This window comes from Drosophila subpulchrella, chromosome 2R, assembly GCF_014743375.2.
Source record: "Drosophila subpulchrella strain 33 F10 #4 breed RU33 chromosome 2R, RU_Dsub_v1.1 Primary Assembly, whole genome shotgun sequence".
Lineage (NCBI taxonomy): Eukaryota > Metazoa > Arthropoda > Insecta > Diptera > Drosophilidae > Drosophila > Drosophila subpulchrella.
Window position 1 is genome coordinate 14,949,874 of NC_050611.1, and position 17,868 is coordinate 14,967,741.

Consider the following 17,868-nt stretch of genomic DNA (forward strand, 5'->3'; position numbering starts at 1 on the left):
AGAAGCAGGGATTCTTTTTCAAATTGTCATCGCTGGGCTTGGTCCTTCAAAGAATTCTTGGCTTTCTCTTTACGTGGAGCGTTCCGTTCAGAATTCTGTTGTCTCATGTCGCTGGGGCTTGTCAACCTGCCGGCCCCATGGTTCCTCACTCTCACACCCCAAGTATCTTAGTGTCCCCATCTCCGATTCTGATTCTGATTCAGATTCTGATCCCCGGGAATCGAACCCACTCCACCAACCGCCGGCAGACAAGTGCAATGAACCGCGTTTGTCTTCCTCCATTGCAGGCTGCTGCGGCGTTGATTTATGTTACATCTTCTATGGTTACATTGGCTCTCGATCCCGAAGCCCCCTCTTGCCACGATTTTCGCCATTAAGCGCAGCTCATATGTTACCCGAAAGGTATATGAGTGTATAAACGGAGACCAGGGCGGGAGGGTCTCACACGTGAAATGATTTATTAGCGGTAATTGGTGTCACAGTGTTCCAAAGAAAAGGAAAGGATTCTCATCCCCCCAGACACCGCATTTTCCATCCTCTGCTTTCTGGGTTGCCAGGCGCCCGTTGTTTCGAACTTCTCTTTTAATTATCTTGATTTTGAACTTATTAAAATTGACAAATGATTTTCGTAGACAACGCTGTGGTGGCTCGAAGGAAACAGGTTGTCAATGGCTGCTTCCCAGAAAGCCAAGAGTTGATAAATCACGGAATGCCGCATCCAAGTCATCTCCTTACCTCTGATATGCCTTTTCTCAATCTTACTGGTAGTTCTTGGCCTATCATTCTGGGATTTACTTTGAGCTGGGTTTTGGACAAGCCTAGGACTGCTTAAATTGACACACCTAATCGATTGGTATGCTGATTAGATTATAATGAACAAACTTTTCTATGAAAGGGGTTCTTGGAAAAATAGATCGAATAGAATTGTTGGGCAACTGTGGAAATATGTTGTATATTTCATATTGATCGTATTAAACCAGTCCTTGGATTTTTTCTGTAAAATACTAAAAAGTCCTGTTTTGGTAATATAATATAGCTGTAATAATATCATGAAAAGTGTAATAGCTTGCAAATATATTCAATATACCATTTTTCTATAAGGTAAAATTCCCCATCCAAGTGATTTGACTGAAGTTTGCTTTAGTGCAACTTGAACAACTTTATTTCACAACATTTACCTGAGATGTGCAAACTCAGCTAATGAATTTTTTAGGACCATTGCGATGCCATCGGATCTCTAGTGATGTCCTGGCATGGCCTTGTGCTCCTTGAGGCACATGGTGACCTTGAAGGCCGTGTCGCAATCGTTGGTGCCCTTTATGTCCTTGCAGGCATTCACACCCGAGCTGATCTCTTCCAGCCTGTCCTGGATCTGCGGTATTTTCTTGAGGGTATCGAGCAGGGCCTGGGCATTGAACTGACCATTGGTGAGGTGGCCCTGCTTCTCCATCAGGCACTTGGTGTAGCACTTGAGGTTATCCTTGGCATTGCTCTGCATTCCGCTGGACATGAACTCCTTGAGGTCAGCCTCGCTCACCTGCGTGGACTGCATGCACTCCTGCATTATCTGCCGGAAGTCCGGATCGCACTGAAAAAAATAAAATGTGATTAAATATAAAATAAAATATTACAGGTCCTGTGAGTCCTTCTCTTACATGACCCACGGCCAAAAGAACAGCCAGAGCTCCACAGAATAGGGTGAACTTCATTTTGAGGTTTGTTTTAGTTTAAACTTTTCCGGATTCACTTGAAAGCATCGAGTGTTGGTCAATTGCTCAGAATCGAGGGCTTTTATACCAGATCATTGCGATTCCGAATTAGAGGAAATGCAATTAAGGCAATTAAACTTTTTGCGAGATGAATCAGAATTTGATTACGCACAATACAGACAATTACGCCACAATACAATTTCCCTTTTTCGATTGTAATTATATTCCATTATCAGTCCATTTGCAGTTTTTGGGGGGGAGTTGGGCTTCGACATCAGCAAAGTTAGTCGCAATTAGTTGCCAGGCCCCACATCGAATCAATTATTCATTTATTGTATTTAGATGCGGTCAGAGTTTGACAATTTTCGGCCTTTGTTTGAGCCATTCACACTTGCCCAATTGATTTGCATGCCATTTGTGCTGGCCAGGCCATTGCCGAATCCCCAATTGATATTTTAGAAGGCTTTTAATCTCGCATAATCACAGCAATATTTCCGAGTCTGCTGACAACCAATGAAGGTCGACTCTGAATAATTTACCGAATTAGCAGAGCTCTCGCAACCAATTTGTAACTCATAAATTTAAACATTTACCAAGCATGAAATGGTAAATTCATAAAAGTAATTCCAAAATGCATTACCATTAGTAGTGCGATTAAAATGTTTTGTAATTAGATTAGGTTGCCATTGACAAATATATTTAATAATTCGCTTTGCTAAGCTATAATCAGTTTAATCTTAAAACATTTAATGTTTTTGCTGGTCATTGCTTAAAATAATGTCAGATTAGGTGCATGCAATAGATCTCAAAATATTATTGGAACTCGTGAGTTTAATTACACTTTTAACATAATGAAAGAACGTAAATGTTTATTTTTTTTGTCTACAAACAATTTATTTCAATGCGACAGCTATCAATGCTTTGAAAGGTGATCTGATATATGGCCGCATTCACCTGCAGACGTTTTTAATCGAAGTTACATATTGCCCAAGTCCGCTGTGACTATCCATAACAATTAAACAACCATCAGTCCCCAACCCCAGGCCATGATACAGCAAACATTTATTTGCCCCACGGAGACGAAGGGTGTGCGGAAATAAAATAACTTGCATAATTCCTGGGCAAATTCAAATCAATAGACAAACAATAAGCTCGAGTTCGCAGGCCAACTGCCATTTACAGGGCCGGGGGAAGCCCATGTTGACAGCACAAATAATTTATGCCTTTGTTATAAAGAGGAGAGCACCTGGCCAAGTCGAAACCGGAGCCTGTCCTGCGCCTGGCCACGCCCACTTTTGGTCCTGAGCCCCTCCATGTAGGCTGGGCTGGGTTTTTCGCCAAGAAACAAAAAGAGGACGATTCCAAGTCGAGGCGAAGTGGTTGACAAAAGGCCGAGCGGTGAAAAACCGGAGGGAAGTCGGCGAATTGGCTCACCTGATGCTACCACTACCACTACCACTACCACTGCTTGTCATTAGTCAGGCAGGATAAGCAAAGGACATGGCCATAAAAAGGGCAATGCGATGGCGCCCGAACAGGGACACTTGCACAGACACAAGGTGTGTCCTGTGAATGAATTGCTGAGTAACCAATAATGAAGTAAAACTGTTCAAGTCCTGAATGTGTCATTGTGGCATGGGCCGAACTGGGGAGAACTGGGCAGACGACAACCGAACACAATTCACTGTCAGTTGCATTGTTTTGACCTGATTTACATGCCCCAGCCAGCCAGCCAGCTAGCATCCAGCTAGCAGCCATCTAGCCAGCCAGCTCAACTGATATTAGGAATGAAGGCTGAAGACTGTTCGGTGGACTTTTATAAATTACAAAGGCCACCGCACAAAAGGCGATAGATGCAGGATGCCTGGCTCGGCTCCAACTGGCTTTCCCTCTCTACACTCAAAAAAATTGTATGTTAAATTTACTAATATAATTGGAAAGTGGGCCCAATCAAATATTTAGCCTTTCGTAATACGTTAACCTTAGGTTTACTATAAAAAATAGTTTTGTAACTATAAAAAAGGGTAAAGTGGTCCCAAGCCATGAAATGCAGTTAAATTTCCTTTTTTATAGAAAATGTAAACAAAATGATAAACTGTCAAATTAAATGTGAAAGACCTAAAGTCTGTCTTGGGGGGTCTTTATGCAATGAACGCTAGATCCAGTTGGTAATTATAAGTAATAAATTGGAAAATATTTTTTAATGTTGCCTACTTATATATGAAAGATTTAACGTTAGGATCACTATTTTTCACAAATCAAAAACTATTTAAATAGTTGATACAAGAATAAAAGACACTCATCCTTTAAAAACAACTTTTTCAATAGTAGTTTAACTATTGACTGGTAAACCAAGCAATAACAAAAACGTATACTATTTTGTATAGTCACAAGACTATCAGAATTGGTCAATTTGACCAAGGACACTTTTTTGTGTGTATCCTTTTCCACTTTCCCTGGCTTTCCCCTGGATTTCCTCCTGCTTTTCCAGACGACAACGATGACAGGACGAAACAAAGGCCAACGTTAATGAGCCAAGAGAATGGCGCAAGCCGTAACAAACGTGGCTAAATAAAGAGCGGGGCAAATTGTAAGAAAGCAGAACTGTGTCACAATGTTTTGACAGGAGTCGGGGCAGGAGTCCTATAGGACTTCCTGGCAGAGCAGAGCAGCCTGAGAAATGGAACAGGACAACACAGGACAACTCAGCTAGTTAAGCGGCCAAAGACAAAGTTGATAAAATTAGATTTGTATGGTAAATAGTTTGTGGGATGGTTAGGATGGCCTGACTGTGTGTGTGTGTGTGAGGGCAAAGTTTAATAAATGTATAAAATTAATTAGCCAGTTGAATGCTCATTAACAGCTGGCAACGGGCTCAAGCTCTGACAACTCTGTTTTCGGAGCCTCCTGCTGGTTTTCGGTTCTTTAAGGCCCGGCTTTAAGCCAGGTTGGGTGAATGTGGAAGTGGTAATGGAAATGGAAGTGGAGGGCTTTTGGGCCCGGCCAGAGGTTAGGGCAGCTGTCAAGCTGCCTCAATTAATTCCCAGCAGCAGTCAGTCAATGAAATGTGCCGCTTACCATTTTCTAACGTCCATCTGTTTTGGCATTTTCACACCTCCCGCCCGGCATTTCCCCCCAACAACCACGATTTCGATCACCCACTGAGCCGAATAATGGGGAAAAAGGAAAAGTGAAAACCCTCAAAAATGAATGTTGACCTTTCACAATTGCAAGCCGCATGAGTTCTTTGTTTGCTGCAACTTGCGTTTTACGGTTTTCGGGTTTTCGAATGATGCACCAGCGGTTGTGCGTTGACCACAAAAGCCAAGAGCCCAAAATTGGGATGAGGAATGGGTAGGGTCTATAGGAAATCAAAATATATTTCGGACATTGTGGTAAAGTAATTGGATTTCGAGGCATTTATTATAATATTGGAAATTTCTGTGGGGGACTTTTCGGGTAAATAACAAGGGCAGAGGAATGCATATAACCAGAGCGAAACCAAAGGAAATTTGAAAATAAATCCAGTAAAATGTCTGTATGCGATAACTGGTAAAGGACCTAAATCAATATCACAATGCGATTGTTGGTGTGGTTTGAGTTCTTTAAAACAAAAGGTATTATAATAGAGGAATGTAATGCCCATTAATATTAATGGGGCTCTAAACTTTTTAAGCTGAAAGATATGAAAAAAGCATTGAAAGCCACCTAGTTTTAATTTTAAAGGTACTAGAGTTTTGAGACTCTTAAAACCTTCCATCCTATTGACTACTTTAAAACGAAGTCCTTTTTGTAAACAGATTTCAAGTGCCAAGACTTTCGCACTGACTGCTCTATTGGATGTAAAATTTGTGTAATTTGCACTCGTCTTTATTTTGGACAGCTATAATTGGAATCGGGACTCATGGCCCTTCAGTTCCAGGGCCAATCAACTCCCCCCCCCCCCCCACCCTCGCACACACACACACTCACTTTCCAAAAGCCGATGAAGGGAAAAAAAATTCAAAATGCGAGAGCACTGAGTTATTGAAATTAAACATCAAATGTCACAGGCAGGCACCATCGCAGGCCAATTCGCTGTCTTCGCATTGTGGCAGTGAAAAGAGGACGAGACGCACAAAAGCACAAAGGTCCTTCCACATGCACCAGGATACCAGGATATTAGAGGCGGGGGTATCAGAAGTTCTTTTTTCGGAAAAATGGCTGGCTGACAAGTTGCCAAAGAGCGAGGAATTCGAATTTGTGTGGAAGTTTTTGGCAAAAATAAAGTCGAGGCAGACGCCGCCGAAGACAATTGCCCGAGCAAATGAAATCAAGCACAAGCAGCTCAAGGATGTAAGAAGCAGGGGGGGGGCTCTAAATACGAATGTGTCCCCCCCCTGCACACACAAATACAATTTACATGCGTACGTGTGCCAGAGGCGGGGAAAAATGGGGGCGGGGGAATGAAGAGCAGGCTGCACAGTGCGTCTCTGTGACATGTCCTTAGGATATTTGTATGCAAACAGGGCACAATGCGCTGAAATCGATATGCGGGCGCGCGACTCTCTTCCTCCGCCGAAGGACTCATCGAAGGACTCGGCAGAAGGAGGCTGCATCTGAACTGGCGGGCGGCTTAGACTTCCATCTCCATCTACATCTGCGTCTTGGCCTGGCAGTTGACAGCCATGTGCAGCGGCGCAGTGAAATGAAAAATGGTGAGTAGGAGACGGCGACGGCGACAACGCCTGCAGCTTCAAACTCCAGCTCGCATAACAACACTGAGAAAAATGGTTGGCAACCATTAAAAAATTGTTTTACACCAAAAAACAAGACCTAAGGAAAGAACTCATAAAATAATGATCTATGAAAAATAGTTATAATTATAATTAATAATAAATCTTTTGAATTCGGATTAGCTGATCATCAAACTATTCACAGGGAGGGTCACACTGTTTCATTTGTAATGAGTAGCTGAAGATAAGCTGATTCAAAAGATTGCAAATATAAATCAATTTGAACTTATGGATAAAAGTATGTATATTCTTTTGGATGAATTTGGTTTGCTACAAATTTAGTTGGTGTTTTCAAATTATCCGATTTATAGTTTGTTTACTATTAAGAATGTTCACTTTTATCCTTTTTTATCTACCACATACTACATTATTTTATTTTAACAAATTAGGATTGATAATTAAGACATCATATCTTTTGATAACGTTTTAATAACATATTCAGGAAAATATCTCCGTGATACCTGGTTTTTTTTTCCAGTGCAGTCCTGTGTGAGAGCCCGCGGCGACAGCGATGGCCTGCTGACAAGCCCTTCGTCGCACTATGTGCGTGTGTTCGTCTCTATATGGACTGATGGGGAGTATGGGTGAGACTGATATGTGATATTAGTTTGATCTATTGTGATTTCATGCAGGGATGCAGCGTTCCCTGGAAATGGAATAAACCCGCAAAAGCCAGCAGTAAATTGGTATATTGAGAATTATTAAATGGAGCTTAGAATTCGTGGTCATGAACTCAAAAGGCACAGTCAAGTGCATATTCAAACACGCATTTCCACTGAATGACCATCTACAATCAATCATTTCTCCATTTTCATTTAATGGACCAGCCAATAAGTGAATTTAATAACAGCTGTGCAGGTTGAACCACCTAATAATGGATTTTTACCCTGAATTCCTGACACCTTCCATCAATTTCAATAAGGAACATGATTTTGCCATTTTCAACTGCAACACTTGGGAATTCCGTGGCCAGAGTGGCTTACGTCATTTTTGGAGAGTTCTTAACGCATCCCTGGTACATTCGCTGCCTGATTATATCACCAGGCGGCCCTGTTGCTTGATTTGTTTTGCACACATTACCCGTCTGATTGTCTACGCCACGTACTGCTCTTTTTCCCCAAAAACCCGAACCCTCCCGCATTTGTATCTCCAGCTTGGTTTTGGTCCCACTGCGAGCATCTCGTTATGCTGGTGCGTCACTGGCTTCTTTTCGATTGTGCAACATTGATAAGCAATTTTGAACGTCGTCTTTGTCCTTCCCGGGGATTTTGGGTGCGTGTGTCGCCAACACGCAGATGCCAATGCCAATTGCGAGGCCATCCCCTCCGATAGCCATCAAATTAAGGCCGCCCAAATCAATGCAGATACGAATACAGATAGAAGATACACAGATACCCAGATACTGGCTGGGGTTCTCCAAAAGGAGACTTTGCCTTCTGCCTTCTGCCGGTACCATCTCATTGTTTTAAGAGCCTAATTGCCAGGCTGTTGTTCCGCTCCTTCTTGTTCCCCAGACAGGTGCAAAATGGTTATGAAAGGTGGCCTGTATTTAACCCCAGCTCGAGAACGCAAATGCAAATGAAAACTTTAAAATATGCCCAGCATAAACCGTAGTTGGAGTTCAGTTACATGGCTGTAAAAGATGTTTTCTTTTCGTTATCCTGGGTCCCCTCTCTGGTCCTTGTTTTATTGTATTTTTGGCTGTACAGTAGCAAATTGGTTACAAACACAGCTGTCGACCCCTACGTGGTCATAAAGTACAAGACAAAGGGTTTTTTCATCCGGGCCCCAAAACGGTGAAAACGTTAGAAAGGGGCGAGGCCAGAACACGTGACCACCGACGAATAAGGCCAGGTCAATAATGCGGTATCTAAACGTAAGGAATTTCGGGTCTGCATATGTGTGGTCAAATTAAAAGGGTCGAAAGGCTATCTATCCTCATTTATCTGCATATCTGGGGAGTCGCATCGAAAATATAGATTCCACGAGAGTCTGGAGAATGCAAACTATTCACATAAACGAATAACATTCCCATTTTTCTAAACTCTGGCCTTCGGCAGCCTCCTGTTTTGCTTAGTACTTATCAAACACCTGAATTATTTGTTTTCATTAGCGATATCGATTGCCGAAACGGAGCCGAATATAAATATTCACCAACAGTTGTTGAAATGCAACAGACAACTCTATTGGGACCCGTTTTGAAAAAGGGCTACCCGATCCCCACCCCGAACATCTGTTTGCGGCATACATATGTATACAGTGGTACATTCATCAACATTTCCTGAGGCCCCCGGTCTGTTCTCCAGGTCTCTGGAGCTGATTGCGATTGCGAATTGCAAATCGATACGGGTATGGGGCAAAACGTAAAAACCGCACGGTAGGAAATTTGAATAAAATGCAATAAGACAAACACATGTATGATAATTCAAGCTGGGGCAGCATCAACAACAATGCATTCCCCTACATCTCGACTGTCGGCACTTTGGACTGCCCCTCCTGGCTCGACATATATGTAGGTTCCAGGTATATATGTTTATTTATAGGTGTGTGTGTATATGGAGTGTATGCAAAAATACCCAACGCAGCTCGTGCGTGTAAACTCGTGATGATGATACACTAAAAACTACGCTGCTAAACAACCAAACCACAAAATACATCAAAATGATGCGGTTGCAAGCTGATGCAAAAACAAGTTCTGAAGTGCCCCCCCTCTTAACCCTTTCAGACCAAGTAAATCAGGGCGAAAAGGGGTCTAGAGGATGGGGGGTCCAGCTCGTGCGTGTAAACTCGTGATGATGATACACTAAAAACTACGCTGCTAAACAACCAAACCACAAAATACATCAAAATGATGCGGTTGCAAGCTGATGCAAAAACAAGTTCTGAAGTGCCCCCCCTCTTAACCCTTTCAGACCAAGTAAATCAGGGCGAAAAGGGGTCTAGAGGATGGGGGGTACAGGGGCTTGCAACCGGCGAGGACTCCATGCATGGTACAATGAACCACTGTCGAAGTGGTTGACTGTTCAAGTGCCCTCCGAGTGCGGTGCAAAAAGTTAGACAAATGTATCTGGGAATAGTTTGCGATAACAGGCCAAGTTGGACCATCTATTTAGTAAAGTGAGCTGACCGAAGCAGCGCTTTAATAGAGTCTCATCAAGAATTATTTTTATGAAATTATGATATCCGAAGTTTTACAAAGAACCACTGAAAGTTAACTAATTTTCATTTATAAATATAAGGTAGTTGTTGAAGACTTTTTCAGCACTAAAGATCTGCAAATTAAATTATAAAAGAAAATATTTAATATTGAAAGGATTAGATATCGGAATTTTTACAAAGAACTTCTGAAGATAATCAAACAATTTTTTTGTAGATATGAAATTGTTGTTGAAGACTTATTTATGACTTAAGATCTGCAAATCATATGATAAAAGAAAGTCTGTAATATTGAAAGGATTAGATAAATATTAGATAGATATAGATATGAGATAGTTGTTGAAGACTTATTTAGGAATATTAATAATCTTTAATATTGAAGGGTTTAGATATCCGAATTTTTTTAAGGAACTACTGAAGATTTATTTATAGGTATGTTAAAGACTTACTCAGGACTTAATATCTGCAAATAATGTAATAATATAAAATCTTTAATATTGAAGTAAGATCTGCAATATATTTAACTATTATATGAGTAAGAGTTATTTATAAAATATATACATAAAATGTACCATGATGTGAGTTAGAGAGTTTTTTTTTAAGGAACTACTGAAGATTTATTTATAGGTATGCGATAGTTGTTGAAGACTTACTCAGGACTTAATATCTGCAAATAATATGATGATATAAAACCTTTAATATTGAAGAAAGATTTTCATATATATTTAACTATTATATGAGTAAGAGGTACTCATAAAATGTATAAATAAAATTTACCATGATATGAGTTAGAGAGTTGTACATTTTAACTAAGTTTCTATGATTTGCTGTCTTGTGAATTTTAAGGAAAAAGGTTTTATATCCTTGATGTATTTGCTTACAAAATCGCTGTTTTTGATGTTCTTTTCAAGCCACCCTAATATAATGTCCTGAACACCTCGACCACCAGGCAAAAGCCAACAATTACAGTACCCCTCGAGAAATGTTTTCCGGCCACTTACGCAATCCTGGGAGTTTGAAAACCTTGGGGGCCGGCACTGAACTGGCAAATGCAACTGTCTGACCTTACGGGCTGTAAATTATGCATAGATGCATAATTTATAACTTATGCGTGGCTCGGCCAACCCCCGAAACATTTTGCCAGGGCAACGGAGACGCAAAACGAGACGGAGACATAGACAGATGCACAGACAATGATTAGGGCCACACACAAACCTATTATTAACGTTGCAGGCCCGGTCCACTCGGCTGGACAATTGCAATTGCTTGGCAGTAATTTTCAATTTAATTATAGTAATACACCCTCACACTCAAGCTCACTAAAGGGGGTGGATTGACTAAGTGCAGATTTGAGCGCATTTGCACTTGAGCCAAGTTTTATGGCCCGACTTTGCCGAGAGCCATAGGGTTCTGAGGGATCGGATCGCCCAGGCGTAAATCAAATGCAAATGTCCAGGGCCGTAGTGCAATGACAGTAGTGTCCTGTCCGCCTGTCTGCGGCCTGCATTTCGCCGAATTAATTATGCGACGGGTGCGGGGAACAGTGGGCACTTAAGCCAATGTCTCCAGAATCCCATTTACCCCAATCCCCCCTTTGACTTTGGCATTAGTTTCGGGCAGGTCAACTTTTAGTTCTCGTTTTCGCACGTAGCCCCCGGACGAACATATCGAAATCTGCAATCAAGGTGAGCAGGGAGCAAAATTATGCTCACGTAGGGAGTACGTGCTGTTGATTTGATGGTCAGTTAATTATTATTTTTTGTGTTTATAGAGTTGCGGCGAAACACGAACTTGACTGCAGACCCGTACCCGCAAGCCCCGAACAGAAATGGTTCTCTTAGCCGGGAATTATGCTGTGGGTAGTGTCTGATCTTGTGGCTGGAACAGCTAAGATTGTGATGGTACATGCTGGGTTACCAAGTGTCTTAGCTCCATAAAAGCGACTGGAAATGAGTAGATCAAAAACAGAAGAAGATAAAGAACGCGGTGAGTAAAATAACAAGAAGCAGGATTAAATATTTTATAGATACCTACGGCATTGGAATGCTTTCTGGGAAACATAAAACGCATATTACGTTTTTTCCAACACCATTACATAAAAAGCTCTTGTAATTATTTTTTGGATGTAAAAAATATCCCTAGGGACTATTTTAAAAATGCTGCATATATATAATATTGTTTTTTTATCATGTTATGCCATAACATTTTACTCTGACACTATAAACAATGCATTCATGCACTTCTCATAAGAAACCAAAGTGCTAGATTGCTTTAATACTTCATTTATGATTCAGCACTTAACACCCCGACCAAGCCAATGCATAACCCCTTAATTACCAAGCATTTCAGCATACGGAAATAATTTCCGCATATGATGAAGAAAGTTTTTAGCACGCCGGTATAATGTTTATTACCGCTGGCCAGGACCTAATCCATTTCTGAGCCTGGGCCAATGTTATTCCCATTGAGCTGCAGATTGATGCCGCCAAATTAGTTTGATGGGTCGGCAGCGGTTGGTCCCATGAGTGTTAGGGCTGTACATCCAGCTCCAGCTACAGCCGCTCCATGTGTTGTAATCAGAGGGTGATGAAGTCGGCCGAATTGCCGGCGAATTTCCGATTGCCAGGGCCAATATTAATCAATTCTATGTGGAGCGCATTGGTCCGCCGCCAATGGAGCCAGCTCAATCCCTAACTGGTTATCCTCCACGGCAACAGCAAGTCGAAACTCATTTCGTGTTGCGACTTTTGATTATGATGATTATTACGCGTAATCGCCGCTACATGTGCTACATGCAGCGCCAATGCCTCGCCATCCACGAAGCTTATTGATGAGGTACGAAGCTGGCATAGCCCCCTGGCCGAAAGTGCCCGGGACACCTGTGTGTATATTATTATTACACATCGGCCATGGGCGTCGGAGGGGGGCAAAAAAAAAGGGGAAAAGGGCACGGGCATGGGCAATGGGTATTGGACTGGGAATGGGTACAAGTTCGGGAATGGCCAGACGAATTTAAGCGAGATACACACGATGACGCTGTAAGTGAACACTAATGTGGGTCCAGGGCATTCGACAGTCGCGGTCAGCCCATTAAGAAAAGCATTTCGATTATCCATTTAAATTAAAATATAATCTTTCATCTTTGTGTTTTCATTATTGCAAAAAATACTTTTATCATTAATGGATTTTAATACCCTTAATGTCTAGAAATATCATCATAATGTGGGACAAATTATAACAAAAAGTCTACATAAATTGTCACTCTAATTAATATTTTAAGTATAAGAAGTGCATCCTATATAAGGCGTTCTACAAAAGAAAATTAAATAATATATAATTCCTAACCATTAAAAAATGCAAAAATCAAGTACTTAATAAGTTTCAAAAATATCCTTAAATATCATTCAAAATATTTAAGAATCATAGTTCATTTTTAGGAGAGTTATTCTCCAAGTCTTTATAGGATGGGTCGCTACTGTCCCCCCAAACGGCGACTCCTTACATGCAAGCTCGCAGGCCGGCTGACGTAACAACAAGTTAACAAGATAATGACAGTAGCGGCGGCTCACCGGACGAATCGACCGTCCGTGGAACGAAGTCATCGTCTTCGTGGTCTTGGTCTTGGCCCCCTCGTCACCATTTTGGCCATGGAACTCGCGTCCCGCTCTGTTATTTAGTGGAGGTAGGTGTGGACCAACTCTGGGAGTGTGTGTGTGTTAGCCGGCTTTGAGTGACGGGCCGTGAGCATAAGTGACTGATGGCCGGCGACGTCCAGGGACCAGCCCCCTTCTTTCTCTCTTTCTGCCGGCCAAAGACCATAATCAAGTATGCTAAAAAGACGCGCTAACCAAAAAGGAAATTGAAATGAAATATCTGCGTACAAGCTACTACACAGAAAACAAGTAATTGACTTTTGAAATTATTTTTAACAGATCTTAACTTCTTAATCACACTTCCATTAAGTTTATTATACCATCTAACTCTAGCTAAAATAGAACTCGGATTTTCGGGTGCAATAACGCCCAGTGCAATAAAGCCCATTGGAGTAAACCAACTAAGCAATGGAAAAAAAAAATGGATTTAGTCCTAACATGGTCATTATTTTACTGGGTGTATTTTCGTTGGGCGTTATTTCATTGGGCGTTATTTCACTGGGCGTTGTTTCATTGGGCGTTATTGCACTGTGTGTTATTGTATGCATCCCGATTCTTATTTTATTTGGATTATTTTTAGAAGAAACAGGGAAATACCTTAATGCGTAAATATTTATTTAAAAAAGTATAAATAAGATAAGACTTTAATGGTTTCTTTTCACGATAGAATAGTCGTACAAATTGCAAGTCTTTCCTTTTTTTCCAGTGTACCTGTGTGAGTGTGTGTTCCGTTGTATGGGTGACCGCGTTGAATCGTTCGCGTTCACTCTTTTGTGGTATTTCGCACCTGGAGCGGCGCTCGGCATGTTGAGCACACCGTCGTTAACACTTGAAGCTTTGCCGCTGCCCCTCCTGCTACGCCCCTGCCCCTGCCCATGCCCCTGCCCATGCCCCTTTGGCTCCACCTGCCCCTCCTGTAAACCCTTCCAGTTGGCCAAGTTGAACGGCTGCTGCCTGTTTCGTGCTTCTTGTTCTTGTTGCTGACGCTGTTGCATTGCCAACAAGCTCATTAGTTTCATAATTAGCTTTCGTTATGCTCTTCGTGTATTAATTAGAAGTTATTGCTGCGTCCAGGCGCCGGACACGGAACCCACTCAACACTCAGCCCCCGGAAATGTGGGGAGTGGGAGGTCAACTGCAGAAAAGACCTCCTTGCGTCCAAGGCCCCACCCAAACCCCTCATTTTCCAGCTGGTTCGTTGCATTTTAAATCGCTTATCAAGCGGGTTTTCCTCTCGTCAGCCTTTTTTTTATACATTTTTTACCCGTCTTTGTTCTCCGCGCTTTTTTTTTTGCTTCTGCAGCTAATGCAGAGATAATGATGCTGTGGCTTTGATCGATTTGATAACAATTTAATTTCGAGTGCACGCTCAAGGTTTTTGCCCCATTATTAAATCTTTTTTACTGCGGGCATTAAGCGGCATTGCGATGTGGTGTGCAGGGCACGTAGGCAGATTAGTCGACTGACGATGGTTGGAGGGGCTGATTGGTGATTGCATTCGCGAGTGCATTACATATTTGGTTAGATAATGGATAATGGCTCATGGGGGCTCACTGTGATGACACTTCGCACAATAGGAAACTATCCGTAAAAGGCTGGCATTGAAATAAAGCCATCGTGCACTGACGGGAATTTAAAAGGTGTCTGCCCGAGGAGAGCGTGAGTGTGAATCAAATGAACTCGTTCGGACCAAATATGGATTTCTTTCATCGGAACGCTCATCACACCCCTGATTTATCTGTACAGAAATAATAATGGAGTTATTTCACGATCATCAGCGGGAGTTATTCACCTCGGTTTTTTCTATAACTTTCTTTATGGGATATAAACACACCTTTGACTTAAGTATTTGCTCCCAAGACTGCTTTTCAATTAAATCAATCAAGTTGCTTTTCTTCCCAGTTAAATTTCCGTTAAATTCCCAAATTGTTTCAATTACCATGTACCATTCATGTAAATGTAATAAAATAAGTTTGGAGTTTACTTTTTTAAGCTTAATTTTATTTTCATTTTTATATTTTGATAAACATATGTTTACTGTCTTCTAGCAGTTGAATTTATTTAAAGTAATTTTAAAAATCTCTAAAGAATACTGCCAATTTGGAGGTAACTTTAAAAATAACTTATAAAAGTTAATTTTTTAAATTTAAATAACAAGTTATTTTGTGTTTTTTGGACAGTAAAATGTATTCAAATAAATTTAAAAATCTTTTAAAAAATATTTACCAGTTTCAAATTTGCGAAATGTAATCTCCCAGTAAGTTACAGAAAATAACAATTAGCAACAGAGTTTCCCGAACCTCACCATTATTAATCTTACCGTTGATTGATGCTCGAACTCAGGGTCGTAGCCGGTTCAATTTCTCGCAAATCTCGCATAATAAACACAACATATCTGCAATGGAAACGGGGTGAGTGAGGCTGACAAACAAACAATGAAAAACGAAGCAAAAGCGGCAAAAAATGCTGAGTAAACCTTATTAAAAAGGGATAACGGCGCACGAGCAGCGCTAATGACAACGCTCATGGACACGAAAGGAGGTTGGGTTCGCTTGGGTTGGATTGAACAAACGGATGGATGGATGGGTGTGTGGGCTGAATGGCTGGTGCAAACACACACGTCACTCAGCCACGACATCCTTCCGGCGCGGTCTGATCCTGGGCTTAACGCTGTTAATGACCAAGGGCAACAACAGCGGCACAGCCCTCAACCTCGGCCGAGAAATATCGCTCCTCACCCCAACGCCCAGCTCCATATACCCATTCACCCATCGGCCCAATCTCCAAGCGATTTCATTACGTGTGCTCATGAGCAATTGATGCTGCAATGTCATACGTCAGCAGAAGGTGAGCCAAATCAGTACAGGGACTACGGAAGGGTTGTCCTGATAAAAACACAGAGGGAAATGTCCGTACTTACCTGATTTTTAAGAGTAATGGATTTTTAAAATAAAAACCTACAATTAAATTAAGATATTAGGAACTTTTTAAATGTTATTATTTTGATGAATCAGTAATAGATCTTATGATAACTTTTTAGAAAAATGGTATGAGCTATTTTTGTATTAATCAGAAAGGTGGCTATGCAAAGAACCTTTATAAGAAATTTGAATTTCCTGATTAAATTAAATTGTATGAGGTACATGTATGTGTATTATAAAAAAGGTGTTTGTACAAAGTACAAAGGAATTACGATTTTCCAATATAATCTAATTTTTCCAGTGTACTCATCAGCAGAGTTTAAAATCCTGATAACGTTGCCGAACAGCAAATCATGTAATCTGTATGGATTTCCACCATTTGACCTCTGTAAAACAGCTCATGACCCTGTGGAACAGTGTTCTTTTCAATAACGTGTAAAAACTGCTGCATAATGTTTATTTGCCCGAGCCGACAAAATTTATGTGTTCCTGGACGTCGTCTGTCGGGGGTATTAAAAAACTTTTGCTCAAGAAAATCGCGGGAAAAGGGTTGGGATCATGGGACATGGGACTGGGACAGCATCCCTGCTGCGGATAAATCTGCGTGGCCAATGCAACTTAATTAAATTCCAAAATACTTTCGCTTTGCCGGGAATTATGATGCAAAATGTTTGGCCGTTAATTACAAAATTGTAAAACGCAAAGTTCAAACTGCAATTTGTATTCATTTGTAAGCCGCCGCCGCCACTGCCAGGGCCATTAAAATGGGCAGACCCCCCTGGCGAAATTGTAAATTAATGCGGGCGGGTTTCGGGTCGGTATTTGGTTGGCAGCTGTCTGTTGTCCCTCTATCACGGCGAACACCTCGCCGAGGTGCCACGCCCACTTCGCCCACTCCCATTACCGCAAAAGCAGTCACCCACATAATTTAAATGCATTTCCTTCTGCGCATTAATTTCCTAAGCTTTTTGCATACGAAAATCCCACACAAAACTGCGTTCAATGTAATCCCATGAGCTTTAAAGTCACGTGTTTGCCCGCCGCCTCTGGCCATTCTGTTTGTGCACCCCTGCCACGCCCCCATTTTTCTGGCCTGGGGGGGCGTGGCACGCACAATAAAAGCTGGCTGGGATTTGTTGCTGTATTCGCATGTAATAAATGTATTTGTTTATCCCACTCTAATTTTTACTGCAAGCTGAAAGTATACCAAGGTACAAAAAAAAAAAAAATAAAAGGAAGAGCGAATGAGTGGAGCTCCTCTATTTGCTTTTCAGTCCGCTTTGTGTGAAGTTTTTTGTTAAATTTATAAATTGTCCTGCGGCTGGTTAAAAAGGGCCAGATGCGAAAGGGTCCTCCATTTCATGGGGACTTTTTGAATTTTTCATATGCATTTGAATGGGTGTACAATTATGCATGCGCGCTTATTGTGTTAGCCCAACAATGACTTTCACTAGCGAATTGCCAACCAATATTTGTCAGCCAAATTAATTTAATACAATTTAAAAAATCTTTAAATATTAAATTTAGCTGAAGGGCCTGCAGCTCTTTTTTTTGTGGACAAACACCAATAACTTACGCAGGTACTTCTTTATTTTAGGGATTTTATCAATTTTAAAATGGAAAGAAAGAATAAAAAAAAATAAAAAAGTTGTTT

At 41.2% G+C, this 17,868-nt stretch overlaps 1 protein-coding gene across 1 annotated transcript; it reads right to left on the bottom strand.

The window, feature by feature from the left end:
- Nucleotides 1–1,134: 1,134 nt before the first annotated feature.
- Nucleotides 1,135–1,763, bottom strand: LOC119550061 (general odorant-binding protein 56h). The gene is made up of 2 exons (XM_037858523.1): nucleotides 1,656–1,763; nucleotides 1,135–1,588 (listed from the first exon to the last, which is right to left on the bottom strand). Exons 1-2 carry the CDS (start codon nucleotides 1,707–1,709, stop codon nucleotides 1,238–1,240), a joined length of 405 nt encoding a protein of 134 aa, XP_037714451.1. The 5' UTR covers nucleotides 1,710–1,763; the 3' UTR covers nucleotides 1,135–1,237.
- Nucleotides 1,764–17,868: the final 16,105 nt, after the last annotated feature.